This window comes from Aquarana catesbeiana, linkage group LG05 (genome assembly GCF_042186555.1).
Source record: "Aquarana catesbeiana isolate 2022-GZ linkage group LG05, ASM4218655v1, whole genome shotgun sequence".
NCBI classification, from domain to species: domain Eukaryota; kingdom Metazoa; phylum Chordata; class Amphibia; order Anura; family Ranidae; genus Aquarana; species Aquarana catesbeiana.
Genome location: NC_133328.1, coordinates 247,098,156 through 247,111,826, shown reverse-complemented (window position 1 = coordinate 247,111,826; position 13,671 = coordinate 247,098,156). Strand labels below are relative to the sequence as shown.

The following is a 13,671-nucleotide window of genomic DNA, read 5'->3' as shown; positions in this document are numbered from 1 at the left end:
GGGCACAGGTCACGCTGTATGGGGCACAGGTCACGCTGCATTGACACTAGGGCAGCTGTGGGGGGGCTGTTTGCAGGGGGGCCCCATACAACATTTTGCTATGAGGCCCTGCTATTTCTAGTTACGCCCCTGGACGGAAGCACTCAAGCGGAGTGTGGGACGTTCCGTGACATTACTCCATAGATGCTGCTAGCAGAAAATCACATGTCCCTGTCAGTGTTGTGGGAGAAAGGCCGACTACCTCTTCTCTCAAGAAGGCCGAAGCCACTGTTGGTGCTGAGCAGAACACAGTGAACTTTGGCCCTGATAGCAGCTCTTCTGCTGGAGGCTCATCAGGTTGTTCTTTCTCAGCAGAAAAGTCTATCAAATCCCATGTTAGGTCTGTCACAGGCGTGATGGGCTCTTTTCTTGTCTAGTTTCAATGACATTGTGTCAGGGCTGGGCTTAGCCCTTCCTTCTCTGAGCTGGCCGCTCAGCTAATTGCCAGCTCCCATCTCTCTCCACAGTTACCCAGCTGTTGATGATCCTGCTCATCAGTCCTACTTTAGCCGTCCAGTCCAGAGGAGCTCTGCCTTCGCCTTGGTCACATCACAAGAAATCATCTCCTGCGTTCCTGTTAAAAGACTGGCTTTGCTGACATGCCTTCTGGCTACAGATCCTGCTAACTGTTCCACTACTTTAATCCCTGACTCCTGGCCTGGCTGACGATCTGTTCCGGTTACTGAACTTTGGCTATGTTTTGACTACGTTTGTTCTTTTTACTTTTATTATTAAACAAGTGTGATTTAACTGTACTTCTGTCTCGGTCTGATTTCATGGTTTCTGACAGTAGGCGAAGGCCATGAATTCAGAAGATACAGTCAATCCACTTGTTGGTAATATTTTTTCCAGATTGGATGAGCAAGATCACCACATGGATCAGTTTGCCATAGCGTTACAAACACTCCTGAGTTACACGGCTCACCTGGAATCTCCCACTGTGGCTGCTCTGGTACAACCTGAGTTGCAGGCCGTCCCTGCTGCTGCGCCAGTCTCTGTGCAGACAACCGCCTCGAGTATTACCTCCATAAGAGGTATGTCTGGTTCTGCTCCACTTCCCCATCGATTTGGAGGCTATCCAGTTGAGTGCAGAGGGTTTCTCAACCAGGTTGAGATTTACTTTGAGATGCTGCCCTAGGCGTTTCCCAAAGACAGAAGCAAAGTAGGTTTTGTGATATCTTTGCTTCCTGAGAGAGCCTTGGCCTGGGCAAACCCTCTATGGGAGACGCAAAACCTGTTGTCTTGAGTTATCCTGAGTTTGGGGCCTCCTTTAAAAGGGTATTTGACGTTCCTGCATGCTCCGCTTCTGCTGCCAAGTGCCTCATGTCCATCAAACAGAGAACTGTTGCCGACTACGCCATTTAATTCCGTACTCTGGCAGCAGGGGTAGCTTGGAACAATAAGGCCCTTGTGGCTGCTTTTTCTCATGGTCTCTCGGATTCCATCAAGGATGAGATAGCAGCCCTAGATATACACATGATCCTGGTCAAGACTGATTGGCTCGTTCTGCGGTCCCCTTAGACTGCGGGTGATATGCAGAGGAGAAAGCAAGCTGAATTCCCAACTGTGCACAAAAGGCTCGCTAGAACCAGGACACAAACCGACTACCCCGTCCGAGACAATCACCTTGGGTAGCCCATGTAAGCGAAAGATCTCTCGAGCAAAAATGGAGGCCAGTTCCTTAGAAGTGGGCAAGTGGAATGCAATGACACATCTTTGAGAACCGGTCAACCACCATAAGGATAACAGTGTTGCCTTGGGAGTTGGGAAACTCCAGAATGGAATCCATAGACAGGTGGTTCCAGGGCCTCTCTCCATTGGGTATGGGTTGTAGGAGGCCCACTGGAAGGGGGGAAATTGACTATTTATATTCTCATACATAAAGGAAAAAGAAAACCGCGCTAGAGAGCCAAAAGAACACCTTAAATTGCAGCTGCAACAGAAAAACACTAATATCGGTGTAATAAACTAAAACGAATATGCTAAGTGCGCTTACAATCCAGTGGCTAAAAAATTTAAGTGAATGGTAACAAAATGAATATTTAAATCAATCTAAAGTGAATATATCAATTCCCAATAAAATTGTGAATAAATAATAAAAACAAATATGAAAAAAATGTGACAAACACAAATAATATAGATTCAGTGATCTTATACCAAAAAAATCAAGTCCATAGTAGCTGAAATCATTCCAAAATTGATAAGTGACTGGTAAAATCATCAAGATTGGTGTATCTTCACTGAATTCTCTATGAATGGACCTAATTCACCTTCACTGCTTTTACTTGTTAATTTTTTACCAGTCACTTATCAATTTTGGAATGATTTCAGCTACTATGGACTTGATTTTTTTTGGTATAAGATCACTGAATCTATATTTATTTGTGTTTGTCACATTTTTTTCATATTTGTTTTTATTATTTATTCACAATTTTATTGGGAATTGATATATTCACTTTAGATTGATCTAAATACTCTCATACATATCCTCATACATATTCACACATACTTACACTCCATCCAACATTACACTATATATGGGGATGGGTTATCCGTTTGTGGCCAGTAACTTAACTTGCACTCTCCACTAATGGTAAAGCTACTATGTACAATGTACATAATGTACATTATGTGCAAACTCACTCCTCAGTGGAGTAATTGACAATAGTACATTCCTCCATTTTCTAACTTATCCTGTGTTTTTGTCTACTCTCCCAGGACAAGTTAGATTAACAGTGCCAGTCCCCTTGATTATTGAGCATGAAGGCACTGTTTAGTGCAATGTCCACTCACTCTGCTGCTGATTACTTATTTTTTTTCACATCAGGAGTCAATTGGTTTGTAATTAGAGGCAGAGAGTGCCCATTGTTGGCCACAGGTGACCAAAGATGATTTAGGAGAAATACATAATTTACTGACTACAAAGTTTGCAGTGTTAAGTGACCTACTATTCATACGGTTATTTCTTTAAATTGTTAGGACCCCCTGCACATGCACCTTACCTGTTTTTTCCTGTCTCAAATGACCTATTTTTAATGGTGTATATGTTGGCCTTTGGGTTGCAACTTTTTATTAGATGATTCCCTTACATAGTATTATTTTGTAATTAGAATTATTCTAAAAGGGATGACATGTAGAAAGGTAGACACCACAGGTAAGTGAATCCAGAGTTGTTTTTTTTTTTAACCGATTCCCGACCAGCCGTCGCAGTTATACTGCGGCAGGTTGGCTCCCCTGCACGAGCCGTCGTAGCTATACGTCGGCTTGCGGGGTCGGGATAGCAGGTGCGCCCTTGCCAGCTGTATAGCGGGGGTGCCGATACTCGTGGCCAACGGTCGCAATGACCGCCGGCCACAAGCGATCATGAGCAGGAGACACAGAACAGGGACAAGTGTGTGTGAACACACACATTCCTGTTCTGTTCTGAGAGGAGTGACAGATCGTGTGTTCCTATTAGCTAGGTACCACGATCCGTTACTTCCTCTAGTCAGTCCCCTCCCCCTTCAATTAGAATCACCTCTCAGGGAACACAGTTAACCCCTTGATCGCCCCTAGTGTTAATCCCTTCACTGCCATTGACATTTTTACAGTAATCAACGCATTTTTATAGCATTGATCGCTGTATTAATGCCAATGGTCCCAAAAATGTGTCAAAATTGTCCGATGTGTCCGCCATAATGTTGCAGTCATGATAAAAATCGCAGATCGCCGCCATTACTAGTAAAAAAAATTATAATAAAAATGCTATAAATCTATCCCCTATTTTGTAGACGCTATAACTTTTGCGCAAACCAATCAATATATGCTTATTGTGATTTTCTTTTACCAAAAATATGTAGAAGAAAACATATTGGCCTAAACTGAGAAAAAATTTGCTTTTTTTTTAAAAAAATGGGGATATTTATTATAGCAAAAAGTACAAAATATTGTGTTTTTTCAAAATTGTTGCTCTTTTTTTTGTTTATAGCACAAAAAATAAAAACCACAGAGGCAATCAAATACCATCAAAAGAAAGGGAAAAAAAGGACGTCAATTTTGTGCAACGTCGCACGACCGCGCAATTGTCAGTTAAAGCGACGCAGTGCCGAATTGCAAAAAGTGCTCTGGTCAGGAAGGGGGTAAATTCTTCTGGGGCTGAAGTGGTTAAATATAAAAACCTCAATGGGACAAACTGAATATAAGATATTAGCCTAACTAAGTAATAATTTACTGTGACCTTGGTGCTAAATTATGAATGCCAGATATTATAATAAATCACTCCGTTTCTCCTACATCAATATCATATTATTTTTCTGCTATTTTCACTTTTATTTAGATTTTTTTTCCTCTACCCCTTCACATCATTCCAATTAGTGGGTTTTTAATCCAAACTTCAATGGTCATGACACACTGTTCACTCTCTCTGCTTGTTTTCTTCAATAGCTGAGGATGTATTTATAGCCCTCATTCGGCTCTAGGCTCACTACCTTATGATTAAGCTCCGGTGGCCAAAGCGAAACATGTCAGGGGGAGTGGCTTTGGTGGAGATTCATGGGCTGAAGTCATCTTCAAGTCTACACTAGGTTAGCTGGATGGGAGTGCGACCCTTCTTTGATTTTAATTAATAATTTAAATTAGCATATAGTATATCAATCTATAAATTATTAAAGTAAATCTATTGCAATGAAAAGTAAGCTGATTGACCTTTTATCCTAACTCTAGATTATATAATTACTGCTATCCTATACTATAACCTATCCACAACTAATAATTCTACCAAGGCATTTTATAAAGCTAAATATTATTAAATGCATCTAGGTTAGGCCAGTATGAAGAGCGATAACAAGGAATTCTGACCAGTAAAAGCAATTAGCTTGTACATGCAGAAATGCTCTAACTTGTTGGAAAGTTATTTTGGGCACTGATGAAAAAAAGGGATTTAAAGTGTCTCCCTGTATGCTCTACTAAAAACAGTTGTAGAAGAGAAATTCAGTGTAGCAAAGGCACACAGCCTAATGCCGTGTACACACGAGCGGTTTTGCCGTCGGAATAAACTCTGAAGGTTTCTCCGACAGAATTGCGCTCAAGCTGTCTTGCATACACACGGTCACATCAAAGTCCGACCGTCAAAAATGCGGTAACGTACAACACGTATGACGGGACTAGAAAAAGGAAGTGCAATAGCCAGTGCGCCACCCTTGGGCTCCTTCTGCTAACCTCATCGGAACACCATACAGACGAGCGTTTTTTCCTATAGTAATTAGTTCCGTCGGAAAAATATAGAACATGTTCTCTATCTAAGTCCGCCTAAATTTTCGACGGAAAAAGTCTGATGGAACATACACACGGTCGGAATATACGATTAAAAACTCCCATCTGACTTTTTCTGACAGAAATTACGCTCGTGTGTGCGCGGCATTAGGCTAGACATATTGTACAAGGCTTAAAAAAGTGATGTCGGCAATTCCAAAATCACTTGTGGTAGTTGGACAGCAGAGTGATGGGTTAACAAGCACTGTCAATAATCAAAGGTGATGTTTAGGGGGTCCAATTATTACAAAGAGAGAATATACTTTGCAGTACTAATGCATACTGCTGCTGCAATATGGAGCCTGCAGTACCCAACAGAGTTCTTATTGCTTAATGTGGCAGAAACAACTTGGATGAGAGCCAATCACGTGACTTTGACAGGGCTCTTACAACTTTTTTTCACCACTCTTCTTAATTTTTATTGCTTTCCACTGACTTCATGCTCCTCAAACTAGGGAAGTGAACTGCACATTTGTAAAGCACACCGCAGTATTTTTTAAATATGAGGAGTTTTTTCTTTAATGTATCTCTTAGTTTTATCCACTTCTGCCATTTTAGTGTCAATAGCAGTCACATGACTGCATTTATTACAATCTTATGAGCTAGGGCCAGCACTATGAAGGCCTCTTGAGCCACGCCTAGGGTAAGAGAGCCTTGAGCTCAGGAAATCGAGTGCCCCAGGGAATTCTGGGTCGTCTTCTGACTCTTCATGATGCACCCCTGAGCCCAGACTCTCGTGAAGACTGCCAGAGCTGTTGTGACATAAGTGCTAAAGGCATACCTCCCAACTTTTGAACTTCAGAATGAGGGACACTTGAGGAAGGAAGTAACCTTGCATAGCGCGCTGCAGCAAATGTGGGCGTGGTCAAACTTTGACAGTGGGAGGAGCTTAATGGGCATCATTAAACAAAACTTGGGCTTCCTTGTATCTATAAAATATGCTTTTATTATTGTTCCACAAGCAAGAGTCTCATGGATACATACATACCCCAGCACATTAATTTAAAAAAAAGGATAAAAGAATGCAGTGTTTGGAGTGCATTACGTACAAAGTGCAGGGTTGTAGGATGAGCTATATACAGAGTGCAGGGTTCTGGCATGAGCTATATACAGAGTGCAGGGTTGTAGGATGAGCTATGTACAGAGTGCAGGGTTCTGGCATTAGCTATGTACAGAGTGCAGGGTTCTGGCATGAGCTGTGTACAGAGTGCAGGGTTCTGGCATGAGCTGTGTACAGAGTGCAGGGTTCTTGCATGAGCTGTGTACAGAGTGCAGGGTTCTAGCATGAGCTGTGTGTGTACAGAGTGCAGGGTTCTGGCATGAGCTGTGTGTGTACAGAGTGCAGGGTTCTTGCATGAGCTGTGTACAGAGTGCAGGGTTCTGGGGTGAGCTGCATTCAGAGTGCAGGGTTCTGGAGTGAGCTGCATGCAGAGTGCAGGGTTCTGGGTTGAGCTATGTACAGAGTGCAGAGTTCTGGGATGAGCTATGTACAGAGAGCAGGGTTCTGGGGTGAGCTATGTACAGAGTGCAGGGTTCTGGGGTGAGCTATGTACAGAGTGCAGGGTTCTGAGATGAGCTATGCACAGAGTGCAGGGTTCTGGGATGAGCTATGTAAAGAGTGCAGGGTTCTGGAATGAGCTATGTAAACAGTGCAGAGTTCTGGAATGAGCTATGTGCAGAGTGCAGGGTTCTGGGATGCGCTATGTGCAGAGTGCAGGGTTCTGGAATGTGCAATGTGCAGAGTGCAGGGTTCTGGAATGAGCTATGCGCAGAGTGCAGGGTTCTGGAATGAGCTATGTGCAGAGTGCAGGGTTCTGGGATGAGCTATGTGCAGAGTGCAGGGTTCTGGAATGAGCTATGTGCAGAGTGCAGGGTTCTGGGATGAGCTATGTGCAGAGTGCAGGGTTCTGGAATGAGTTATGTGCAGAGTGCAGGGTTCTGGGATGAGCTATGTGCAGAGTGCAGGGTTCTGGGATGAGCTATGCGCAGAGTGCAGGGTTCTGGAATGAGCTATGTGCAGAGTGCAGGGTTCTGGGATGAGCTATGTGCAGAGTGCAGGGTTCTGGAATGAGCTATGTGCAGAGTGCAGGGTTCTGGAATGAGCTATGTGCAGAGTGCAGGGTTCTGGAATGAGCTATGTGCAGAGTGCAGGGTTCTGGAATGAGCTATGTGCAGAGTGCAGGGTTCTGGGATGAGCTATGTGCAGAGTGCAGGGTTCTGGGATGAGCTATGTGCAGAGTGCAGGGTTCTGAGATGAGCATATATACAGGGTGCATGGTTCTGGGATGAGCTATATACAGGGTCCAGGGATCTGAGATGAGCTATATACAGGGTTCTAGGATGAGCTATATACAGGGTGTAGGGTTCTGGGAGGAGATATATACAGGGTGCAGGGTTCTTGGATGAGCTATATACAGGGTGCAGGGTTCTGGGATGAGCTATATACAGGGTGCAGGGTTTTAGGATGAGCTATATACAGGGTGCGGGGTTCTGAGACGAGCTATATACAGGGCACAGGGTACTGGATGAGCTATATACATGGTGCAGCAGAGGCGTAATTAGAACCTTCAGGGGCCCTGGTGCAAGAAACCATGAAGGGCCCCCTGACCTCCAGCCTGGGCCATTCCCTTCGAGCCCAGAGCCCTTCCCACTGATCCCATCACCCTTCATGGTCCCACAGCAGATTGGGCCCGGCCATGGTAGCAGAAGGCCAGGGCCTAGTTGCAAGTGCAACCTTTGCTGGTAGTTCCGCCAGTGGTGTCAGTGTGGACTGTGAATGGTGTCAGTCAGTAGGGCAGTGGACATGGTCAGTAGAGCAGTGGAAGTGGTCAGTATGGCAGAGAAAGTGGTCAGTATGGCAGAGAAGGTGGTCAGTAAGGTAGTGGACATGGTCAGTAGGGCAGTGGACATGGTCAGTAGAGCAGTGAATGTGGTCAGTAGAGCAGTGAATGTGGTCAGTAGAGCAGTGGACATGGTCAGTAGGGCAGTGGACATGGTCAGTAGAGCAGTGGACGTGGTCAGTAGGGCAGTAGACATAATCAGTAGGGCAGTGGACAGGATCAGTAGTTTTTTTATTGTTGTTACTTTATTTTTCTTATTATTTTTTACCATTATATTTTATCCATTTTATTTTTTAGAGTTTTTTTACAGTTTTTGATGGGAGTTGGTGGCAATGGAGGGCAGTATGATGGGGTGGAGGGCAGTATGATGGGAGGGGGTGTCAGTGGAGGGCAGTATGATGGGAGGGGTGGCAGTGGAAGACAGTATGTTGGGGCGGAGGCAGTGGAAGGCATTATGATGGGAGGGGAGGCAGCGGAGGGCAGTATGATGGGGTGGAGGGCAGTATGATGGGAGAGGAGGTAGTGGAGGGCAGTATGATGGGAGGAGGCGGTAGTGGAGGGCAGTATCATGTGAGGGGGGGTTAGTGCAGGGCAGTATGATGGGAGGGATGGTAGTGGAGGGCAATATAATGGGAGGGGGTTTAGTGGAGGGCAGTATTATGGGAGGGGTGGTAGTGGAGGGCAGTATGATGGGAGGGAGAGCAGTATGATGGGAAGGGTGGTAGTGGAGGGCAGTATGATGGGAGGGGTGGTAGTGGAGGGCAGTATAATGGGAGGGGGGTTAGTGGAGGGCAGTATAATAGGAGGGGTGGCAGTGGAGGGCAGTATAATTGGAGGGGGGCAGTATGATGGGTGGGGTTGGCAGTGAAAGGCAGTATAATGGGGGGTTAGTGGAGGGCAGTATAATAGGAGGGGTGGCAGTATGATGGGAGGGGTGGTAGTAGAGGGCAGTATAATAGGAGGGGGGGCAGTATGATGGGATTGGGGCAGTATGATGGGAGGGGTGGTAGTAGAGGGCAGTATATTGGGGGGGTAGTGGAGGGCAGTATAATAGGAGGGGGGCAGTATGATGGGATTGGGGCAGTATGATGGGAGGGGTGGTAGTAGAGGGCAATATATTGGGGGGGTAGTGGAGGGCAGTAAAATGGGAGGGGGGCAGTATAATGGGGGGGTAGTGGAGGGTAGTATGGGGGGACTGTACAGCATGACTGGAGAGGGGCAGTGTATGGGAGGGAGCAGAGTGACCATGAGTGTACTCAGAGTCAGGGCAGTGCATGGAGCATTTCTCCTACCTTTCATCCAGCGCAGGTAGGAGAAAGGTAGGAGTGTACTGCGCTAGCAACTAAATGTGTAAAAATATATATATAAACAAAAACCACACAAAACACACAAGACACCACAGGTGTTAATAAAGTGACACGTGAATATAGATATGGATGTGTCAGAGAACTGGACCTGCAGCTCGTGCATCCGAGCCAACACTCAGTATGCGTGCACTAAGCTGCAACACCAGAGCTCCAAGACCCTCCACAGAAACAATATCAATTAGTGTAGAGGTGGCAGGATCATGGGACGATGCACTACTTGAACATATGCATCTATCAAACCTCAGAATTAGCAAATTAGCATACAATGGTATAAACAAAAATATGAATGTATAAATATAGCATAACAATTGTGCAAAAAATAGGATAGCATGGAGCAAAACCACTCAGCACGTTCCAGATAGCACAAAGAGACCATAGAATGTCATCTACAATATATATGCTTCTTCATGGGATATACAATAAAATAATAAACGGGCTTCCAACTTTTCATCTTTTCCAACACCCAGGGCCAATGGTGTAGTGATGTAAAAGGATTGCTCATAAAGCCATAGAAGCACACGTTCCACCGAAGGAGAGAAGAGAAGTATATAGCATAAAACCCTTTAAAAACAAAAGGTCACCTGCGCATAAATGCGCTACTCACAGGACCGATAAGGAAAGCAGGCATTCAGATATTTCGGTCGGTTCGCCGCTCATGGCGTGCGTTCCACCGCCAGGAAGTGATGTCACTGGTACAGGCCGAATGAACGTAAACAGGATATTGCGTCGACGCGTTTCGCCCCTCCCCCAGGGCGTTATCAAAGATCCTGCCACCTCTACACTAATTGATATTGTTTCTGTGGAGGGTCTTGGAGCTCTGGTGTTGCAGCTTAGTGCACGCATACTGAGTGTTGGCTCGGATGCACGAGCTGCAGGTCCAGTTCTCTGACACATCCATATCTATATTCACGTGTCACTTTATCAACACCTGTGGTGTCTTGTGTGTTTTGTGTGGTTTTTGTTTATATATATATTTTTACACATTTAGTTGCTAGCGCAGTACACTTGGTTTATATATCTTCAAAGTACAGTACTTTCACCCTGCTGCTGCAACAAAGTTCCATTTTCTTTTCTTCTTTTTTGGTTTCACAAAAGAATCTGTTTGATACCATATATTTGCAAGCGCTGTATTGTATGATTTTATGTTTCACAAGTAAGCGCAGGAACAGCCTTCGGGGAAGACCCGGAGTCGGGGGCGGAGCCGGGGGCGGAGCTTAGGCGCGAAGAGGAATCCTCCTTTGGCTAAATGCTGGGGCTCCACTCAGGGAAGACCCGGGGTCGGGGGCGGAGTCAGGGGCGGAGCCGGGGGCGGAGCTTAGGCGCGAAGAGGACTCCTCCTTTGGCTAAATGCTGGGGCTCCACTCTCCTCCTTGTCGTGACATCACTGGTTGTTAGACGCCAGGCGGGCCATGCCTAGCAACCAGTTGTTTTGGCAGTGAGCCAGGCAGCGTCTGGGGGTGAAATGAAGCGGTCTCGGCCAAAACTAGTACAGCGGGCAGTGAGGGACAGCGGCAATGCGACGGCAATTTTTAGGGGGGCATCAGATCGGCCAGTGGGGCAATTCCGGACATTGTATTGTCCCGGAATGAAGGTGCCCGGGACGCGGGACAGACCTCCCACAGCGGGACTTTCACGGGCAATCCGGGACGGTTGGGAGGTATGCTAAAGGGGATGCATGATTACAGGTTGTGAATAAGAAAAAGCTCTGACACTTGAAGAATAGGAGATACATGTAAACTGCAATGATGAGTGCTAAAAAAATAAAAGAACAGACCAATATTACACAGCTTCAGTAAGGGCGCATCACCTACATTATTTCTAATCTTCAGTACATCATACTATTATGCACACAGGTGCACTTTTTGATTTACAAGAATGTATGCAATGCCAAATTAATGTAGGTAAATTATCATAACATATATCATAACAAAAACTTATCTTTTTTCAGCACCACAAACAATCCTATACCTGGCATTATAGTTGTGCTTGTCATTATCTTCTACATTTTGTTGATGATCTTTGGTAAAATCAAGGACCAACATGAAGATCAGAAAAAGGCGTTTGTGTTTCTCCAGGATAATTCTCCAAATGATCAGCAACGATACGCTATTATGGTTGATATAGGATTTCGATCTAGACCAAAATCAACAACTAAGGTAATTTATTATTCAATAGGTTGCATATCGACTAATTGAGGAAATTTTAACTAAAATAATAATGCAAATATAAAAAAGGGCAGATAAAAAAAAGCATGATCACCTTTGTATAGGGCAGATAAAGATGCATATGAAATGCATTAGCAGTAGTAAAATTTCAAAGCATTTTGCATACAAGTATGCAGTTTCAATCACAAAGGATGCCCTTAAAGTATTTTTATATTGTCAGCATAAATAAGGCTGCATTTACACTTGGGCATTCTGAAAATGTAGGTAGAATGACGTGTTTCTGCCTGTGTTTTCAGAAATGTGGCAAAATGCACGGCCCGCTTGCAGTGCCTTTATTTCCTAATAGTACCCCAAATGTGGAGCTATTCTGGTGTGTTTGTAACAAAACGTTTGAAAAACATGCTCAAACGCTTGTCACCAAATGCTTTTGTCTCAGTGGCAAAATTGGGTACTTGAGCTTCTTTGGCATGTTTTTGGCACAATAGCCAGCCCATTCAAGTAAAGTGACTGTCACGTGAAAAACGTGGCAAAAACACAATAAAATGCATGAGGCAAAATGGGATGCATTGCGTCACGCCAGTGTAAATGGGGTCTTAATGATACCATAACAAAACATTCAAAAAACATGCTCAAATGCTTGTCACCAAATGCTTTTAGCTCAGTGCCAAAATTTGGTACTTAAGCTTCTTTGGCACGTTTCTGGCACAACAGCCAGCCCATTCAAGTCAAGGGGCAGTCACGCGAAAGACACACAAAAATGCATGATACAAAATGCGATTCATTGTGTCTTGTCGGTGTAAATGGGGTCTTAATGATACCACAAGAAAACTGTTTTAAAATAACTTTCTGTCGTTGAGGCACTGTGCTGCAACACCGAGCAGTGGGACTAGACTAGCAAAAAAGAAACAGGGGCTGATTTACTAAAGGCAAAAAGACAGTTTACTTTGCAAGAGACATTGCACTTTGCAAGGGGTATATCCCCAGAGTGAATGAGGTGAAGTTCTGCTGACTTCCATCATCCAATCACATGCAAGCAAAAATGCTGTGTTTTCCTTTTCCTTGCATGTGAATTGGTATTCTTTACAAAGTGAAACTTCACCACATTCACTAAGCTCTGTGGAAAATCCCTATGCAACCTCCCTTGCAAAGTGAATAGCCTATTTTCCTTTAGTAAATCAACCCCACTGTCTCTTTTGTCCTAATGGTGTAAAAATAATGATCACAGCTGTTACAGATGTGCCTAAGTCCTAGACAGTAAGCATAATACAAGGTAGGTGTAATTCATAATACCTATATTTCTGAAAATTCTGATCCTCTCTGGGTAAGGAGAAAGATTTACTTGCTCTGGACAGCTGAGCAGAGTGGCGGGGATTGAATGTAAGGCAAGTATAGGTGGGGAGAAATAAAACAAACCTTTTGCTTTACACTGCATAGGCAATGAACATGTGTGCTTTAAAAGATGGGGAAATTAGAGAGGGACATTGAGGATTACAAGGTAGGCCGAGTGTTTGAGTGGAAACGGGCCGTTCCATCAAAAGGTATTCGAGGGAACAATGCACACACCAAACATCCTAAGAGAAAATATAGGAACAGAAAAGAACCCCCTCAAAACTTATAATAGGAACAATAAACAGCAGACACAAATAAAGTTGAAATCTCCAAACACACAGGTCAACAAGATAAGGACGATCCCGGGACGGAGGCCATCCAATGGTATGGGACTTGTACACAGAGGCAGCTCTAGGCTTTGTGAGGCCTTAGACAAAACTTAGACATGAGGCCCCACTCACGTCCATAATGAAAAATAATTCAAGCAAGAAAAATGTCTGCAGAAAAATGCACGGATATAGCACACAGGTGATCAGCACCACTTCCAGGGCACCCTCCTCACCCATCAGACATATGCAGCCAATGCCGGGGGGGGGAGGGGAGAAAGGGTGAGGTGAGATAGAGAGAGGGGTGATAGAGAGA

The 13,671-nt window shown here is 44.5% G+C and overlaps 1 protein-coding gene across 3 annotated transcripts in view; it reads left to right on the top strand.

Annotated features, from left to right (window-relative positions):
* Positions 1 to 13,671, top strand: part of PKD1L1 (polycystin 1 like 1, transient receptor potential channel interacting) — a 412,276-nt gene that overhangs the window by 213,800 nt on the left and 184,805 nt on the right. For all 3 annotated transcript variants that reach the window (XM_073630682.1, XM_073630680.1, XM_073630681.1), the window contains exon 25: positions 11,484 to 11,691. In XM_073630682.1, coding sequence (XP_073486783.1) covers positions 11,484 to 11,691 — 208 coding nt within the window. The remainder of the gene's footprint in view (positions 1 to 11,483; positions 11,692 to 13,671) is intronic.